Below are 20,094 nucleotides of genomic sequence, written 5' to 3'. Positions count from 1 at the left end.
CAGCGCCTCCGCATGCATATCAAGCAGCCCCCCTGGCAGGGGGTCGGAGCATCTCCGCGGCACTCAGCCCCTTTGAAATAATTCAATCTATTTTAATGATTGGCTGGCTTTCCGACTTCAAAGGGACGCGCGCTCCTGACTCCCGATTGGTCGAGAGGGGACCCCTTTAAATAGAGAAAAGAAAGAAAGACGGGGAGAAAAAAAAGTTCTTTCAGAGCAGAGGGGATCTGGGCACTAGCTCGAGTGAGTGGAGGCAGAGGGTGCAGCCACACCCCAACCCCCGGACAGGCTCCTTTCCTCTGTGCCCCGCACCCATGAGTCCTTAACGTTCGGGTACCAATGGCGACCGCAGCCCTGCAGAGAGGGGAGCAGCTTTTGCACAACTTCTTGCAGGTAAGTGGACATCCCCGCGCCTACGACCCCACCTCAAGCCCCATCTTAAAAACATAAATAACCCAGCAGGAAAAATGTCACGGGCCGTCTGGAATTTGGAAAGGCTACATGTTTAGACACCCGTGTCTTTTTATCCGACAAAGTGTCGAGCTCTGCATATTGGGTTCCCTGCTCGGAGCTATCGGGCCGGGAAGTAGGTAGGCGCTGGCCGGTTAGTTGTCTGAGGGTGAGCTCTGGCACGCGCGCTAAGCTCCGCATGGGCCTCCGCTGCGGGCAGGGCGCGGTGCTGAAGGTGGCTCGAGTGGCAGGGCCCGGGCAGTGGAGTGCTGCTCTGGCTACACGTTTCTGGCTGCCTCTTGAAAGGACTTCGGGCACGTGCAGCGCTGTGCGAAATTGGGGGGTGGCGTCTTTTTCTTGAAAGGCAATTGTACCTCTAGCGCTTAGAAATTAGTTGGGAGGGAGCAGAGCGCGCCTTGTGTGGTCTCATTCGTGCGTGTGTGTGTCTCTGTAACGTTTTCGGCACTGATGTGTGTAGAGAGGTGGAGCGCTGGCCTGTGTGTGGCGTTTACAGACCATCGGCGGACTGGTCTTTGGTCGGGCTGCGCTGTGTAAGGACATGGAGGAGTGGTGGTGTGGGGGCGTGGGGGGGGGGGGCGGGGGAGGGGGGTTGTACACAGGCCTGTTTGGCATCCTCGGACACGGTTTGCAAGGTAGCGGCACTTAAGGGCAGGGCTGCGGTGCCCGTCATTGGTCAGTACCGTCACTTCACAGCTGGATTCAAACGCTCCTAAATGAACAGTACCAGCTCTCCAGAGCAGTGCCACCGTACTGCTAAATGGACAACACCTGATCTACTCCAAAGGGCTGCGATACTCAGTGCCAACACTGCCAACTCTCAGATACTGGCAGCCTGCCGATGCAATTCGGGGGCACTTTTCACCAGAGCTGTACTACTGCTCAGTGTCCAGTACCTGCTCTTCCCAGCCTAGTGTACACGTAGAGGTCAGTACTGGCCCTTCTCTGGGGGCGTGGGGGTAGTGCCAGCAGTGCCGGCCTCAGGTCTGCCAGCGCCCCGTGCGAGAGTTTCCCAGTGGCACTTGTTAACGGGACTGCGTTACACTTTTGATGGGAGTGGTGTGGCGGCAGCAGCCTCTCTGGGATGGACCTGCTCACACTCTAATCTCGTGTGTTATGTTCCGTCAGGGCAACTCCTTCCATACACTCCGGTAAAATGCGACTATGAAGCAGCCCCCTCCCTCCCGTGCCCCCCCCCATTCATGATTCACCTTCGAATCCCATAGACGTCATGTGTACATTGCTCCGGATAGCACTTTGGGACCCTCTCCGTTTTGTGAGAAGGGGCAACATTGTGAGTTACTGTTGCCCTCATTTTACCACTTCTCGTGCGGGGTCCACCTGGGCGCGGGGGACCCCGCTCGAGGGCCCGGTTCCTCACTTCGCGGGTGGCCCCGGAGGGCCTGATGGCGACGCTTGACTCGGCAGAACACACCAACTGGGCCTGGCACTTTCATCGGCTCCCAAAGCACCAGACTCCCAGAAACGCCGCTATACCACTCCCAGGACAGGCCGCACGCTGCTCTGCGGTCACGGGGGCAGTAATGGCTCTTCTCGGCAGAGCCATCATACCTTGCTTGGCCCACTTCAGAAGCATTGATGCTTTTCCATAACACGACCGCACCAGCATGGCCGCTGTATATGGGGAAGTGGGAACGCTTCTGCAGGTCGGCTGTACACTGAACTGGAGCACACGTGCGCTTGTGTATGTTACATTCGGTGCTGTACGCTTTCCATCCCAGACAAGCGATGGGATTACGTTTTGTTTTTGCTTTGCAAGTTGTACTGGCTTTCCGTGGGCACGTTTTGAGTGCATTTTTAGGTCTCCAATGACCAACTGACGGGGGACATACTTGTTTTTGTCCCGAACAGTGCCATTGGTTGTATGTCGCCTGCAACACAATGGACTCTGCGCACAGAGGCCGAGGCTAAAGATTGCCCTTCGTAGGCAGGCTCTTCTCATTGTTTGGGGCGGTGGCGTCATCCCTCTTATCTTTTTTTATGGTGTGCTGTGATATCCCTGGCGGGTTGTGTTTCTAGTCATCCTTTCACCGAGATACTGGGGTTTCGGGGTGCTGTGCAACTCTGCGATTCAGCCACTCAGAGATGGTCCTCCAATGAAGGAAGACTCCCTTGTGTTCACGGAGACTTGGGTCCCTGCCAAGGTTGGCTTTATAAGTTTGGCTGTGCATTGCATTTATTTACCTGAGATTGGGGCGTTCATATTGGTTAGCTTTAACTTATTTGATAAACCTTAGATATGCATGGTTTCACCAAGATTGGGTGTATATTGTGCTATTTCTCCTAACATTGCCTCAACTACCCGAGCTTAGATTTACATTATTTTACTGAAACTGAGACACACTGTATTCAATTCACAGAGATCGATGGTGTATTGAATCTATTGTACTAACCATTTATGCATGTCGCCGAAATTGCTGGTGGATTGTATGTATATGGATATTTTGGGTCATTAATCAGTCAAATATTAGGCATTCACTGAGCTCCAAGCTATCTATCACCCTCAAAGCATTGGCTAGCCAGAGAGTTGCAATCAATTTTCTGTAAAGTGGTCGTTTATTGTGCGCATGCCCAAGGTCCTTTGCCAGGCCGCTTCCCATGCAGAATGAAAGCAAAGTCTGCCCATTTCTCTGAAGGGTGCAAGATTGTACACTCTACCGAGAATCCAGTTCTCTCTTTCCTCTTGCCCTACGATTACTTTTTATACACCTTGGTTCACTAACCAACAAATAGTTGTTATTTGAAAAGGTACATTTTCGAACCTTTGCAGCACTTTCCAGAACTGATCTCAAGAACTTTCCATAGAGATCAGGTTTGAGTGTAGGAGGTATTCCCACCAAAATGCTTGCATCCCACTGAACGTGCCTGGTCTCCTGATAGTGCAGCAGCAAGTTCCCTCACTAATAATACTGCCACATATCGTGGTGCTTCGACACTGAAGTCTCCAATTTCTGTCACACCCGGTGTTACCCCTGCAAGCCTTCTGCATTCCCTCAGCATTTCAATGACCTGCACACAGCCATCAGGCGCATATCTGAGGTGCAGTTGAATTTTACTTGGGGCGGAGGGCAACAAGGTCCAGTCAAACCCTCTTGGGACTTTGCTTTTTGGGGATGCTAGAGCTAGTGTCACAGTAATGTCTGGGTCGCTGCGGCTCATCATCTAAGTGATCGCTTGGCAGATGAGCTCGAACCTTGGACTAGCCCTCTGTTTATGCTTTGGTTGGATTGACTATCCTTTCCATTTCCATGGCATGTTGCATGTGGTCCTGAAATTGAGCTCATTGTATGTCGATGAATAGCAAGCTATTTCTCTCAAGTGTTTTCCTCTGTTGTGTGTGCAACAATTGTCCGCATTAGTCTCATGGTGTGGCCCTTGCAGGTGTGTTGCATGAGGTTATTGACTCTCTTGAACCTGTATTGTTGGCCCCCCGGCTTCATTTTGCAATACTTTCTAGCGCAGTTTTGTAATGGTTTTGTTTATTCTGGTGAGCAGGGGCACCCCTATGGTATCGCATCGTTGGCTGAAACGGCCTGCTCTGCAGCCTGCGACAAGCCCACTGCTCCTGAAGGTGACATGGCCTCCAGAGAGGGCCAGCTTTTGAGCCGGGCAGGAACTTGCTTTGGTCGTCATGGTCTGGAAGCGGGCAGCATGGTGGAGGGAGGGCAGGGAAAGGAAGCCCTCAGGGCCTCTCAGCAGCAGTGAATGTGGGCACGGCGCGCTTTACAGCAGTGAAGGAGTCACGGGAGGGGGCGGAGACCGCGGGCATCGAAAGTGTCAAGTCTCTCACCCCGCCCCCAAAAGGAGAAGAACAAGTCAGGCAACGTAAAGTGTCGGAACTGTGTGACCCTGGTGGGAGTCCCAAGATTGGCAGGGCCAACGGGCAACCCATGTGTGAAGGGGATTGGGACGGGGCAGGTCCATGGGCAAGATATCAAGTAATATTATCCCCATTCATATGGTCGCCATGCATAATGCCGCCGGAAAAAGGATGTGGCGACATTATATATGGTGACCATATATGCGGGGGTCAATGGGGTGTCTCCCGCTCACCTTAAGAAGGAAGACAGATAGTTGCACAGTTTGGGGTTCGTTAGCGCCCTTCGGTCAAAACAGATTGATGTTTAGGGGTATAGTCTTATCGGGACTGTGTGGGGGTTTCCTCCTGCGAAACAAATTGCGTGCGGGGGTTAAGGAGATTATTTTGGGGGCCGACCCTGATATAAGTGTGCACCATTTCCACCCTCGTTCAAATGATACGGACACGAATACTACGTTCAAGTTCGCTGTCTTGTCCACTGAATATTCTAAAAAGCCATTCAAGGGCAAGGGGGGAAGTTCGAACTTTGTATTGTAGCACAAACGGTGTCCAGTGTGACCCTTTAAACGCCTAGGGGCTCCCCGAGACTCTGCTGGAGAGCCTCGCAGTGCCCCCAATGCGGTCCTGGCGCAGCTGTGTTTGTGTGAACACTACACGTGTTCCCCATTCAGTCAGTCAAAGCTGGAAGAGTAATAACAAAAGGCTCCGAGGACGGAGCTCTTTGGGTCTCATCAAGGTTCTGCCCAGGCTTTTAAGAACCGAGCAGGTGAATACAGCGATGAGCATGTACTTCTCCGCTTGGGCGACATGAATTAAACGGTGTGCCCCTTGGACAGACCTTACACTTTGCCTTTGTGCTTGTCAGCTCAGCAGAGTAGTGACTCGAAAGTAAGTGAGCCTTAACTAGCCAAAGAACATCTGTGGAAACGGGAAGAGGTGTATTAAGGGTAGTGGAATGATCAACACTAAAAATAGAACTGGTGGAACTCTGTTGCGGTTAGTTCCTGCTCACTTCAACCTCTGGAGAGTCCTGCAGATACTGGGGAAGGGATTCCTGGCTGCAAGCACCACAGATGTGGGTGGGTGGGATAGATGGGGCAGGTAAAGCTTCACCGTCACCTGGCCTGTACGAAGACTCAAACAACGGACGCGTCTGCGCCACAGGCACACGACAGAGCACCTCCCGCTTTCCAGCCCTGTCCCAATGTAGGGTTTGACTCTTAATCTCCAATACCTAATGCCTGGTTTATTCATCTGCGAGTAATGCTTTAAGTCAGACATCGCAGGTAAGAGGAACAAGTAAGCAGAATAAACGCTGTGCACCCTTTTATTCCCACACTACCCCAGAAAGGCGGAAACACAGATGTGAATTGAACGCTACATTATGGTTAAAGGAGGGATTGGAGGATCCAAAACCGACTTCCTTTTTCATGTCCTATTTAAATTCGTAGGGCTTTGGTAATGGCGTGTCACGAAGCCCATGTCGTGGTAACAGGGGAGTGCGGCCTGCGCTGGACCCTAGTTGGCCACGTTGCCAGGTGCATTCCCTGCTCTGCCGTGAAAACAGCGTGGGCCTAATGGGCAGATTTGAGGCAACGCCTGAGAAGGGCAGGTCTTGGAGACGCTAAAACAATGGACGAATTGAACGCCCCACCTCTGAACCCCCTCCCCCTCACGTGCTGCATGGCGTCTGCACAAATGTGAGCGAGAAGGAACCAAACTACAGGTCCCATCATGCACTTACACCTGTAGGCCGGGGATAAAACACATTTCCCAACTAGGGGATGCTGGTCAGCAATAGACATGCGGGTAGGCGCGGTATGTGCACAGCGCCACAGTACTCCGCCTGCTCCCCGCCTTTACGTCTCTTCTGGCAATACCGTTCTCTCACTGACTCTGCCAGCACCATCTGATCGGCCTGCTTCTGGCAGACAGATTCAGAAGGGTCTCCAGCTTTGCCCTTGCACACTCGGGTATAGGGCTCCGCGTGCCTGCGCAGCCCAACAGAACACCCGCGATCTCTGCCTGCGGACAGGACTGCCCGGCCAGGACTGCCCTCTCGGTTCCTGGACTCTCACAACCCACGTGGTCTCCGGCTTTACCCTCTTATGTGACTTCATCAATGACGTCGCGCTCCCAGTGTTTCGACAAGACCTGATTGATAAGAGCGTTTTACAGTACCGAAAAAGCACCCTAAAACAAGAAATGAGCAAAACAGCTGGGCGGAAACTGTCTTCGCTTCAAGCGCCTGTGGTTTCAGCTTCCAAGCACCCCCCTTTATCTCGGGAAGGGGATTAACTTTGTAATAGTTGACTGTTAGCTGACCCCTCTGCAGCTCCACGGGGAGAGGCCTGTATGCGCTCTGAAGTTATTCATTGAATGCCCCCCACCGCCTGGGTCTAATCAGTGGCTAATCACCCGGTGTCCCCTCCCCCCGCAGGGCAGGTGAGATGCGCCCGGACCTTCCTGCCAGGAGGACTGCCTGCGGTGTCGGCGAGCTGGAACCTGACGGGTAGCATGCCGGGGTAGTAGCCCCCTGTTCTTTCCCCACTTATTCGCGTGAGTGAGGTTTGGGGGCATCTGGAACGCGAGGCTTATGTCGCATGTACTCATTTCCGAGAGTTCGGGAAGTCCGGCATGTTCGAGTCCGGCATGTGTTTGAGAGTTCGGGAAGTCCGGCATGCTTTCCAGAGTTCGGGAAGTCTGGCATGCGTTCCAGAGTTTAGGAAGTCCGGCATGCGTTCCAGAGTTTGGGGTCCACCTATTTAAATCTGGCACGTTTGCGAACGCTTGTGCTCATCATCTCACCGTGGTTTGGGGGCAGGGTCGCACCGAGGCATTGCATTTGCCCAGGCCCCAATGAAAAGGTGGCACATTGTGGCACTGGCTGGCAAGTCGTTACTTTAATGATACTGAATGGTGCCAATGGGGAAATAGCTCCGTAATTAATTAATGAACCTCCTCCAAGCAGAGAAGCAATTGACCAGACTGGCCCGATTTAACCCAACAAGGGGTCCACACCAGCATGTTGGCCGGCCATGGCACAGCGAGTAGAGCGCTCGCTTTGATATCCGTGCAGAGCCTGTAAACGCAGGTTCGAATCCCATCGGGGCCAAACTCAGCCTTTCATCCTTCCGAGGTCGATAAATGAGCACCACACACCGTGGGTAATACGCATAATAAGCAGCCCTCAGATACCCGAGGGTTCGTAGCGCTGTATAAATGCCTCATTATTCATATTATGTACGTACGGGTCACTGGATGCTCGCACGTCTCGGATACGTCCGTTGCTTCCTGGTGTCCCTGAACTGGAGGGGAACTCTCCGGGCTTTTATTTATTACACGTGATACCATGTGGAGCTCTGACAGACTTGTAGAATGCGCAATAGCAGCAACAATGAGCCCAAGAGTTGGCTCTTGGGAGCAGCCATCTTTGCCACTGCCTTGCATGGGAACTTGGTCACACTCAATACTCTAGAAGGAAACTTGCTACATGAAGAGGCGATGGCTACTGTTAACTGTATCAATGGTGGGGTTGACTGTTGGAGACATTGTTCAACTCTGAAGTGCACTGATAAGATTCTGAAATTGAATAATTTGCTAGTAGTTCGTCTATAGTGCTATTTTGAAATATGTGACTCTCTCCCCGCCCGTCTTTCCTTATTTCCAGCCTTCTTGGTCTTTTTTTCGTTTTTCTTCTTTTGTTTCCATGATTTTATTTTCTTAGTTCTTTCAATTTCTTTCCTTTATCAAGCACTTTATTTTTATTTATTCTTCCCATCTTTCATTCTTCTTTTCTTTGCTCCAACCCATCTTTCCTTTATTCCGTCTCTTATTGTCTTTGTTTTACCTTCCCATCCCTTTATTTATGTTTTTCATTCTTTACTTCCCCCCTATCCTTTGCCCCTTTCTTTCTTTAGTTATTAAAATGTTATGGCTGCATCGTATATTGCAATTATTTTTCTTTGCTTCTTACTTTTCCCGTTCCCTCACGTCCTTTCCTTAAACTCTGCCATTCCTTTTCTATCTCCACTTTATTTAATTCTTTCTATCCTTTTCTTCCCGTCTTTCCTTCATTTAATCTTTTTTCTTACTGCCTGAAAATTGGTCTTTTCTTCCGCCATTGTTTATTTTGTGTTCTTTAATTCACACTGCTTCCCTTTTATTCGTTCCTTCTTCCCCTTCATCGTTTTTTTTTCTGATGTTCCATCTTTCCATCTCTTCATCCATCCCGGTTCCCCTCTCTCCACCCTTTTTTTGTTCTTGCCCCCATGCCCTGTCGTTTTTCCCTATAATTATGTTGATCTCTGCCTTGCTTCTTTCATGTGCTGCTTCCTTTCTTTTGACATGTCCAGCTCCCTTCTTCTTGCAGCCACTATCACTGTGGACCATGCCTAGCCGGTGTTCTTCATTAGTCCAATTATTAGATGGCTCCTGCACGCGAGAATGTGATGGCGCAACCTCCATTCTTGTTTCTGAAAAAGATGGAGCCACTCTACTTTCTGTCACTACACATTAGGGCCAGAGTAGTCACGTGGCAGCCTTCTACGACTCCCAGCAAAGTATTCCCATTCCTCCAACCCTGAGTAAGCAGGTGTCTCTAAGAAGCCAGGCTCGAGGAAGGGCACTCTGCAATGCTGCCACTTATCGGGCATCACACCTCAGTGGGTGGACATATAGTCACCCAATGTCTTTGTGGCAGCGTCAGAGGCCATCCTCCAATAAACCAGCCTATACCCCCATCTACTCAGTGAGAGGGCCAAGGTTGGGAAGGCCACTGTGGGATTTTCAGGGAATTCCCCTAGCCCCCTCACAAAGGCACCTCTGTGTTGTTCCTGTTTATATAGATCCTATAATGTAATGTGCTACAAGAACACTTCACCCGGGGACCCTCCCAATGCAGAGATGTCCATCAGCTTCGCAAGATGATGTAAACACAGGCTGCAAACTAAATATTCCGTGCATATATGTGAGCGAGAGAGAGACAAGGCACTAATAGTGAGGGCATACTTACTCATGGAATTGTATTTTGTTACAGCAAAGGTAGAATGCCATCCCTCATGGAGGAGTGTATAGACTTTGGTGCCAGTCCCAGAAAGGCCTGATAAGCTATTTTCCTGATCACGATAATTAATGATGGGGAGTAAGGCTGGCCTTTGGTTATTGAAGAATCCTGCCACACATTTCAGTTTGATTTATCACACCCTACAATGCAGCATCCAATAGAAAATGCACAGATATCAACAAATGCAAGAAAGTCGAACGTGGCAAAGCTTGTGGTGCTTTCTATGATATGAGAGGTTATTTATAACCCAGAGGTTTCTAAGTGCGGACCCAGGGATCGAACCTGTGGTACTCCGTGTCGTCTTGCTTCCAAGGAAAGCACCTTGCCACTGAGCTATCCTCCCGAGACAATCCAGACCGGACACCAAAAATCTGTTGTAGAAAAGAAAGGAGGCATGTTGGAATAAAAGGAACAGTAATAATGGATAGAAGGAAAGCAAAAAGGCGAGGATGAAAGTGACCAAAGGAAATAAAAAGAGAAAATGAGATTAAGAAAGAGAAGGGAGAGAGAAGGAAAGGGAGAGAGACAAAGAGGAAAAGAAAGTGCAGAGACAAAATGAGTAATATAGAGAAAGAGAGAACGCTGGTCTACAACAAGAACAAACGTGGGAAAGACAGAAAATAACGTAAGGTAGGAGAGAGAAACAAGAGGGGAAGAAAAGGTGAAATTAGAAAAGAATAATGGAAAGAAACAAAGCTGTAGATCGAATAAAGGAAAGCAACACATGAACGATTGAACAAAAGAAAGGTAACAAAGTCAAAGAGCACTGGAAAAGAAAGGAACAATAAATGAAAGAGAAAAATAATGAGCTGAAAGGCAGTAAATGGAAAGAGATGGAATAAAAAATGAACATAGGAAGGAAGTTGGAAAAGGATAAGTGGGGAGAATGGAAACAGGAGCAACATTATTAAAGCGAGAGAAGAGAAATAACAAAAGAAGAAAGCAGAAGGATGATAGAAAGGACAAACCAGGGTAACAGGATGAAGACATCCTTGTGAGACAGTCCTATGCTTGTAGCACTTGTGAATTAGCCAATTTGAAAGAGGTATCATTGCACTTCAGAGTTTAAACAGGTTTCTGTGGTCACGTGGCAGCAGGAGCCGCCACTGGCTTGCACGGTGTAGGGAGGGGCCTGCTTGCCAGCAAGCCCAGGCGCGTGAATGGAATGCTAGACTGGCATGGCAGTGTAGTGCTGGGCGAGTGTTCCAGGGATGACAGCAGTCTGGTTGTGGCATGGATGGGCCAGTGGTCTGTGCATGGGTCTATGTATTCTGTATTCTGTTAACCTGTTAGTGCGAAGGGCGAGTATGTACGTCCTGAATTCCCACAAGCAATCATTGTAGGTGAAGTGACTTGCCTGGGGAACTGGGATAATATTGCTTGCATGCTGACGAGAGTCCAGCGTGGTTCTCCCGACTAGGACACATTGCTGTAGAAGTAGCCCTGGGAGAGCCCAGGGGTGGACTGGCCTGTAAGGAACTCTGGACATTTCACAGTTGGTCTCTGCACCCTAGGCCTGTTTTGTGTGGTATTTCCAAATGTTCCCATAGGAAAAGGGTTGGGCTTGCTGAAAAGTACTCATTGGTATGTCTACAAACAACATCAACCAACTGCAAATAGCACAGAACAATGCCCTCAGAGCTACACTCAGCATCACTAGGAGAGAGCACATCACTCAGGCAAGAAGAGGCGCCCACTGGCTCCCAATAAAAAAGCGTATAACATCCAAAGCCCTCGCAATCATACACACATGCATCTATCACACCGCTCCAGCTTACCTACCTAGTAGAAAGAATACACCTAGCACCAACCCACAGACCAAAACGCAACAAATACTCACACCAACTTTCAGTCCCAGCTTTACACAGAGCAAAAGCTGGCGGCAACAGCTTTGAAGTTCTAGCTCCTAAAGCATGGAACTCGCTACCACCCTGTCTAAGAAGCAAAGAATCCCTCTCTTCGTTCAGAAAAACCCTGAAAACAAAGTTGTTCAAGTAAACTATTTTATTACCTGCACTACCTCCAACACACTTCCTCTCTAACACCTGTTTGACAATGTTATACATACCTGCTTGTAACCAATGTTGCTAACATGCACGAAGTTGAATATTCTGTGACGGCGCCACGATGCCTCCGGGCCGCTCGGCGCTTGATAAATCCAAAAAAATGAATTAAATAAGTGTAATATGGGGCCACTTGGAAAATTATTTCCAGGGCCCCTTTTGGCTCCCAGCCCACCCCTGGGAGAGCCACATTCCTTACTAATTTTCAGTAAGAATGAACATCCTTAATTGTTGACGAACACAATGTGCATTCCAGTGCATGCGCTAAGAGCATATACTGGAACTTTAGGAAACATCGAATGTAATGTAACGGGGTCTTATGTCATTTAGGTGGCCCCTTGCTCTCAATTCTGCAAGGGGGGTCGTGGAGAGGGCTGGATTGGTGGGCTCAGAATGAAAGGGGAGGCCCTTTCCTTGCTCTGTAAATGCTTGCAGTTCACAAGCATCTGCTGTATGTGTGGCAGTCAGATTCTCGGTGGGGTTTGTGTTACCTTGTGGGCCCCATGTGTCTTCATTGCTATTGTTATTCACCCTAAAAGGGTGGGGTTGGTGTTGGGCTGGCACAGATTAAGCACAGTGTGTTGTAGGGCTTTTGTGAGTGGACGAGCCGCTGCTGGGTGTGTCTTAGCTTGCTGATGCATGGCGTGCAGCGATGATGATGATGGACTGGTTAGCTGGTGGGAAGGTTGGTTATTGAAGACAATGCCTTGGTTACTGTGCTCCTTGGGCGGTATCACAGTGAATGGATCCCATGATCCTCTCTGCGTGCCTTCAGTTACAGTGGATTTAGTGAATTGCTGTATTGTGCAGGTGTGGGTTATAGCTGGTCCAAGTCCTTATCTGGTACCAAGGCCTCCGTGAAGTTTCTACCCAATTGGATGCCTGTTTTTCTTGGTTTCAAAGCGGGTTGGTCAAGGCTGTGGATTCCTGGCCAGTGTGTGGGATGGACTAGCTGCAGAGTGTAGAGTATCTTGTTACCCAACCTGTTGAGTAAGCATCAGCAATGCGTGCCATTCTAGCGTATTGCTTTCAGGGCATCTGTGGTTCCTGATTTCAGTTGCAGGTGAGGGGCACATCTGCTTCATGTTGCTGTCCGGTGGTTGCATGCTGTTAGCCTGGGTGCATAGCGGGTGTGCGTTGTTTCCCAACCAACATAAACAGTACCAAAAAGCACTCTTGCTTATCAGTTTGGTATGTGAGGTGCCTTATCATTGGGGAATGGGCGGGGCATCTGGTTCCTGGTTGGTTTAGGTGTGTCACCCAGTGACGTTCATTCAATGTCACTGGATTAGTTGGGGCAGCCAGGGAGTGTTTGCGCGTCGCTACCTTCTCCATTTCACATGTGATGGCCATTGTGATACATCGCGTCCTATGGTTTGGAAAAGAGCCGGGTTTTCAGTATTCCCCAAAAAATGAAGTGGTGCTACTTCTGGATGCCGATTGGCCACCTTGGCATTCCCACAGTTGCTGGCTATCTTGGTGAAGGCAGCCACAGCTATTCTCTTCACACTGTCCCTTGGAACCTCCATCAATGGCGCGATGCATGATGGTAATATCCTTCCTGAGAACTATTTGACCTCGCTCACTTCTGGCTTCTGCCGCGGGTGATGCAGGGTGCTTAGAAGTGCAACCCGTATTTGAAAGGAAGCTGGCGCTGTGCCCAGAGTGCTGGGGGATAGGTTTCCATCGTAGGAGTCTAGTTGCAGGAGCATTGTGTTCACTCTGGAGATGGTTCTCTGGGCAATTGGGGGGCGGTGGAGGGGATTCATGAAGTCATTCAAATATTCGGAATGGATCCCGTAGGAGGTTCACGTAAAGCGGGGTGCGTCCCACATGTTCCTTTTGTGAGTCAAGTGCTCTTAGTATTTTAAAGGGTCCTCGAATGGCATAAACGCACGCGCAGCTTTGCACTTTTGGCTAAGGATTGTGTCAGGAAATGAAATCGCCTTGCCGTGCCTTCATGACATTCTGATCGGAATCGATCCTCAGGATGGGACTGGAATTTCATGATGTCTTCGGGTTATTTTATGGCTGTAGAGGAATTAGAATTGGGATTTTAGTTGTATGAAATAATGAATGTATGTATTTATCACTTTGGTTTAATTGTGTAGTTTTGTATTTTTGTAATGAATTGTGCAAGGTTTCTGGATTAAAACAGAACACAAATAATATATTTTTTTTAAAGTTATATCTACAGTGGCTTAATTGCTGGTTTGCGTCTCTTAATCGACTGCCCTAGTTTTATGCCTCTGTTTCGAGTGCACAGTGTTTTAATCCCACGCCCCTGTGCTGGAACAAGTGCTGTGCAAAAGTCCTGCAGAGTGGATGGGGGTGAGGGGTTGCAGTGCAGCATCACACTACTTGTGCAAGAAGAGGCGTGTCAAACACGGGTTACAGCCAAGTGGGCGAAGGGGCGCAATATGGAGTTGGAAAGACCAGCCCACCATTAACAATATTCCACGAAATCATTTCCGGCGTGTTAAACAGATACCCGCACTTGTGCACAGCACAGCACCTAAGATTGTGCTGCTTTTTTTCCAGCTGTATATGCAAGGTGTGTTTTGCCCAATTTAATGGCACAGCATGAGCCCACCTTAGAAGGCCCAAGTCTGTCTGGGATTTCAGCCTGTGACCAGCAGTTCCCATGCAGCTCTGAAGTGAGCACTCAACTAACTGAGTTATCTTAGGGTTCTACAGATACGGCCTGTCGCAGAGGGCACTGTCCGATAGGACAGCGTGGACTCGTTTTCTTGGGGCACGCAGGCCTCTCAAATGGCTCCAAGCTCTGTGCTGCTGGTAGATGTCACCACGTGACTGGTGCAGTGTGCTATACCATGTACCCATTGCAACCCGTCGCCCGCTGGCACTACTGAAGCAGCACACCACGCCAAGTCACATATTGCCATCTGCAAATGTGTGGCCCTTTGTCTTGGTGCCTAGGACTGTTTTTTGGCCAGTCGACCCTGTACAAATACCATAGCGAGTCAGTCAGGAGAGCAGAGGGAATGCAGGGGGTGGGGGAGGGGCGTGCACAAGGGGCCCACAGAGGCCGTAAGTACTTGCTAAGGCAGCAGGATACGTAATAATAAAAACAGTTCTGAATAGAAAGCAATGATCGTGGTGGCGTGAGTTGCAAGACTCCTCTTGAGACACTAGAGCTAGATGGGGTGCCTGGACCCTCGCTGCAGAAGATACTACAGCTAGATGGGCTGCCCGGGCCCTCCCTGCAGAAGATACTAGAGCTAGATGGGCTGCCCGGGCCCTCGCTGCAGAAGATACTAGAGCTAGATGGGCTGCCCGGGCCCTCGCTGCAGAAGATACTAGAGCTAGATGGGCTGCCCGGGCCCTCGCTGCAGAAGATACTAGAGCTAGATGGGCTGTCCCGGCCCTCACTGCAGAAGATACTAGAGCTAGATGGGCTGCCCGGACCCTCCATGCAGAAGATACTAGAGCTAGATGGGCTGCCCGGGCCCTCCCTGCAGCGGATACTAGAGCTAGATGGGCCGCCCGGGCCCTCGCTGCAGCGGATAGACGCGCGGGCTCTGTCTAAATCCAGAGAGCCAAGCGCACGCGCTGCTTTCCCCCACCCTTCATTGGTCCTTTCGGTCACATGCCACGTTTCCATGGTATCTTTCCCAGAACAAGTGCAGGTGTTTCCAGGATCATTTGCTTACTGTTCAGGAGTTCAGCGGACTCTCAAACTCCTCCACGTGTTGGAGGTGGGATTTGGGAGCATAGCTGTGAAGATACATGCATTTAGCATGGCATATCCAGGGAATTCTCAGCCAGTAGCCAGCATGGCATATCCAGGGAATTCTCAGCCAGTAGCCAGATGATGTGTGTGGTTTTAAAAAAAAATGTTTAAAACGTGTGCAGGCCTAACCGCAGGGCTTTATACGCGCCTCTATCTCTAGAGGTGTGTTGGTGTCTTCTGTGCAGGATGAAACTACTGCACAGGTATTTGGTAGCTACTACAGGAGGTCCGTTATGAAAGTAGCCCGGAAGTCCAGGCTGTGGCCTCCTATTTGGCAACCGTGTAGATGCCACCCCTATGCCGGTGCCTGCGGCGGCCTAGTGTCCTAGGCGGCAAAGGAAACCACGCAAATTTCTGTTAAAGGAATATTGACTGTTTTTTTTAAATATGCTCTAGTGTCCTCAAAGGTGGACTTTGCACTACACTACCGATCCACATTGGATTAAATGATGTAAGCGTTTGGTGATTGGTATTTAGATGGGTTTCTAGCCGCTGAGCGTGAGACTGGCATGATTGGACAATCTATAGTGACCGATGTATGAAGCCTGCAGAATTCCTTGGCTCACGTCATCTTTTTTTCTCTTTTTTTGCACTAGGACAGGACCCCTAGCTGCTCTCCAGAAGGCCTGCTTCAACCCTCACTTGCCTTCTTCACAACAGGCTGCGGACAGGTTTGCCCCGCCGGCACTTCCATGGCAGAGTATGCGTCCATTTCCTACGAGAATTCTGGGGCAGCGCCGGGGATGTTTCAGCTGTGGAGCAATGAAGGCCCACCCAGTGGCGGCATGGCGGCCCACACAATGGCCTTCGCTGCCCCAAAGGTCCAGTACTCTGGAGGGTACATCCAGACCATGGCCCCCCATGACCTGCCATTGACCCCGCCGGCCGACCCAACAGCCTACTCCTTTGAACTGTCACCGGTGAAGGTTCCGGCTGGTGCCACCTACCACTACCAGGAGGGCACTGCTGCCCAAGACTATTCTAGCTTCATGCAGGGTTCATCAGGACTTGCCCAGCGGCATTTCACCACCGGCCACATCGAAGAACCCCACTGGTGGAATCTACAGCAGACTAATCCTGGTAACCTCCACTCATTTCATTTGGGGAGACCGTTAGTCTTGGGGACGCAGCCCCAAATCACGGCACTGCTCCAAAACTCCTCCAAGAACCTTCTCACTGCGGCCCGGCGCTGCCGGAGATGCAAATGCCCCAACTGCCAATCATCAACTGGCACAGAGGAGCCTGGCAAAAAGAAGCTCCATGTCTGCCACATGGTGGGCTGCAACAAGGTCTATGGCAAGACCTCGCATCTGAAGGCCCACCTCCGGTGGCACGCCGGCGAGCGCCCCTTCATCTGCAACTGGATCTTCTGTGGCAAGACCTTTACCCGCTCCGACGAGCTGCAGAGGCACCTACGGACTCATACCGGTGAGAAGCGCTTTGGGTGCCAGGAGTGTGGCAAGCGCTTCATGCGCAGTGACCACCTGTCCAAGCACATAAAGACCCACCAAACCAAAAAACTCAAAGGCCTAGCCAGCCTCAGCATGGAGAACATCAAGAAGGAGTGACAGAGTGGAGCGGCCCAATTGGAGCCACACAGGAAGCCATGACAGTCTTGCCAAGCACAGCAAAGAGGACAAGCTTCTGCAGCTTAAATTTTACAACTGTGTTGCATATGGATATATTTATAAAAACTAGCATCCATTTGACTCGGGGAGGGGTTAGCAGCCTTTAGCTCTCTAGATGTTTTGGACTACAGCCCCTATCAACCATAAGCAGCATAGTCCATGGTGAGGGATCATGGGGTTGTAGTCCGCATCTGTAGAGCGCGAGTTGCGGACCCCTGGACTTGGGGGAACTCGTAGCGCATTCCCATGTTGGGACACAAAGACCCCATTTTATTCCCCAAACTGCCGCCACTGTCAAACAAACTGCTTTTGCCGAATGGCAGTGCACATGTGGGTTTGTGTTCAGTTTGATAAGACTTCAACTTGAGCAAGCCAAGTGTTTTCCGAGTGCAATACGGTGTGTTAGCAACCCACCGCGTGCGGGGCTCTGTGACCTACCAGGACGCGCCCAATGGATTGTGATAGTGATAGTTGTCCGCCTTCTACCAGTCTTGTAGAGCGGCGGACGGACTGCTTTTCTTTATCCAGAGTACATTTCAGGAGAGTCAAACTTTTGGGGTATCTGGACAGGGATTTTAATTTATTTTTAATTTTCTAGGCCTATGAAGGCAATTGTTTCCTTATTGTTGTTTTTGTTCATAAGAGGGCGGCATATTCAGTACAAAAAGATGAAAATACTTCACAGTCTACTACCTGCACAAAGTAGCTGGCAAGTGGGCAACCTGGTCCCGGATGTCCTATTCATTCTGCAGTGTGTTTTGGGTTACTAATGCTGAGAGCCTACAATTTCCACAATGCACCGGGACAGTGTGAATCTAAAACCCAAGAGCACAATAGCTAATTTGGTCCTGCAAGGATATGGACACTTGGCCAGTGGAGATGGGTGGCAAGGACATGCAAGGTGCTGCTTGGCAGTAGAGAGTCCCGCCTAGATTATGCAATGGTGTGCTCCACGATATGCATTGTATTCACTGGTGACACTTTGGAACACTTCGCTCACTTCTTGAAAACATGTATGTTATCTGAAGAGATTTGTAGGGGTCTGCAAACTGTTGGGCCCCATGTTTTGCACTACGACGTTCACGATCCGTTCCCATTAATTATGCTGGATTGGGCTCATGGGAGTTTTGGTCCAGTGATTATGGAGAGCCAGTTGGTTGCATAGAGGGTGTAAACCTTACACAACACCTTTTCTTCACTAACCTCGTGTGCTTTTGGTGAAGTTCCTGCTTGCAGGGCTTTACGTTGGGGGAGGATTTGAGGGAAGTGGGGCTCAATTAAGGGGGCGTGGCTTAAATGCATGGTCGGGGAGGATGTGTGCTTGGCAGCTGGAGCCAAGCAGGAGAGCTGGGGCACACTGCTATCATTCCTTCTGGTAGCAACATTGGGCAGACACAGGGCTTGATTGTTTTGAGGTTGTAAGATGGGAGGCAGGCAGTTTCAGTGCCCACTGGGTCATAGCTGGGATGGGATTCACTCGCCCATATCCAACCCATTTGGAAAGTAGGAATCTGCCAGATGCCAAGAGGGTGAGACTGACTGGCCAGACAATGTACAGTAGGCAATATGTGAGCCATGATCCACAGCATAGCCTGACCCCTTCCTTAGAACAGCAAGTGGAGATCCCTTGCCCATTAGTTGGCATGTCGCACCTAAGATCACTGTTTCACCCACTGTGCAATAGTCTCACACCTTGCGGCACTCTCTCACTCATTGGGTGTACGTCCCACCACTGCCGCTCTTACAGGTTTATGGCAATGGAGTCCCAACACTACGCAGCAGGGTCTCACTCATTGGGTATGAGTCATGCCACCTGGAGCACTTTCCCATTTACCGGGGTGGAGTCTTGCACCTCGGAACACGATCGTAGCCTCACTTTTTCATCCATGGTCCCACTCACCAGGCGAAAGTCTCATACGTCGGGAGTAGAATCACTCTTTTTGAAAGAGGGGTCCCATCTTGGAGTCCGGTTGTTCTTCTTGGCCTCTCCCAAACAAGAAATCCCCTTCCTTCAGCCCTGCTGCTCATCGTTTCCAGTCACCTTGTCTTGAAGACCGTCACACTAACCATAGAGGTGAAGTCCGCCCTCCCCTTTAGACTGTGTGAGCGGCCCCTCCCCTGTTTTCACCATTGCACATATCTCTGTAGCAGACGTGCAATTATTGGGCAGATTTCGCCTTCACTTTGTGCACTAATTGTGGACAGTTTCAGAACTTTTGCAAATCTTTGCACAATTTAAAAGAATGAAATCCGTATATATTTCCGGCAACTAAATTCTGCATAAATGTGTTTTATTCTTTCCAAAACGTGTAAAATTACTGAAAATGGTCAGGAATGCAACTGTGGCTGAATGTGTTCGAATAAAGTGACATTTGCAAACGTTTACCTGTGGTTTTATTTTCCCAGCCTAGTAAGTTGTAAATATTATTAATTAAAATACTTGAGAGTTTTCTATGTACTTTGCTGGGTCTAAAAAACCTGAGATAAACCTTTGGTAAGGATTTTCTCCCCGACGTTAGTAACAATCCACTACTGGAGATTTCCACTCAGTTTGCAGTTATATTTTGTCTGAAATGTTGGGGGAATTCACAAAGCAGAACATTACGAATTTCGCCAGCAGAATTTGAATTTCACAGACTCGCGCCAACCAATATTATTTTCTTTGGAACATAAGACTCACCATCAGTTTCGTTGATGTTTACACTGTTTCTGTGATTGTAAACTATGGCTTCTATTTAAAGTTTCATTAAATGTTATTGTGAAAACTCGTCTTAGAGTTTGATTCCATGATTCATTTTCCTATTGGACTTTTTTGCACAGTTGGTTAAAAAAAATAAGATTAAAGCCCCAATAAGTTTCAGGTGCAAGAATCAAATTTACCTGTGCTATTATGGTGATAAATGTAATACAAAAGTGCCTGCAGGCTGGGTCCGCGGGTAACGGCCAGTGCCCAAGCTATAGGCCCCAGCAAAGGGAGGGCCTTATTGATGCAACCTGGTGCTGTTACTGGGCTGATCAGCCCGCTGGTGTGGGTATTATTGCTCAGTACCCAGGTTTAAGAACCGGGGTGCTGATAGCAATGTGGTTGAATGATTGGGTTGCATGCTTGCAGCACCCCTTTCATTCAAAAAATACTCACCTAAGATGGCCACCATGGAAATGGGAGGAGTTTCCATTTCTATGGTGGTTTGGTATGTGGGAAAAGTGGTGGCAGTGGCCCCACCTCCAGAGAAATCTGGTGGTTTGGGATCGGGGGGGGTGAAGAAGCGGACCTG

The 20,094-nt window shown here is 49.6% G+C and overlaps 1 protein-coding gene across 1 annotated transcript; it reads left to right on the top strand.

Moving 5' to 3' along the window:
* The first annotated feature begins 233 nt into the window (after positions 1–233).
* Positions 234–19,578, top strand: LOC138581832 (transcription factor Sp5-like). The gene is made up of 2 exons (XM_069652834.1): positions 234–393; positions 15,788–19,578. The coding sequence occupies exons 1-2, from the start codon at positions 340–342 to the stop codon at positions 16,757–16,759; spliced, it is 1,026 nt and encodes a 341-aa protein (XP_069508935.1). The 5' UTR covers positions 234–339; the 3' UTR covers positions 16,760–19,578.
* The last annotated feature ends 516 nt before the right edge of the window (positions 19,579–20,094 follow it).

Source organism: Ambystoma mexicanum, chromosome 3q (genome assembly GCF_040938575.1).
Source record: "Ambystoma mexicanum isolate Mex_15411 chromosome 3q, UKY_AmexF1_1, whole genome shotgun sequence".
Lineage (NCBI taxonomy): Eukaryota > Metazoa > Chordata > Amphibia > Caudata > Ambystomatidae > Ambystoma > Ambystoma mexicanum.
The sequence above is the reverse complement of the archived record's forward strand: the minus strand, read 5'-3'. Positions and strand labels throughout refer to the sequence as shown.

Excerpts from the sequence above, each read along its gene's own strand:
- LOC138581832 (XM_069652834.1), top strand. The coding sequence starts at position 340 with ATGGCGACCGCAGCCCTGCAGAGAGGGGAGCAGCTTTTGCACAACTTC. Across the intron at positions 394-15,787 it reads TTTTGCACAACTTCTTGCAG|GACAGGACCCCTAGCTGCTC; the intron begins GTAAGTGGACAT and ends TTTTTGCACTAG.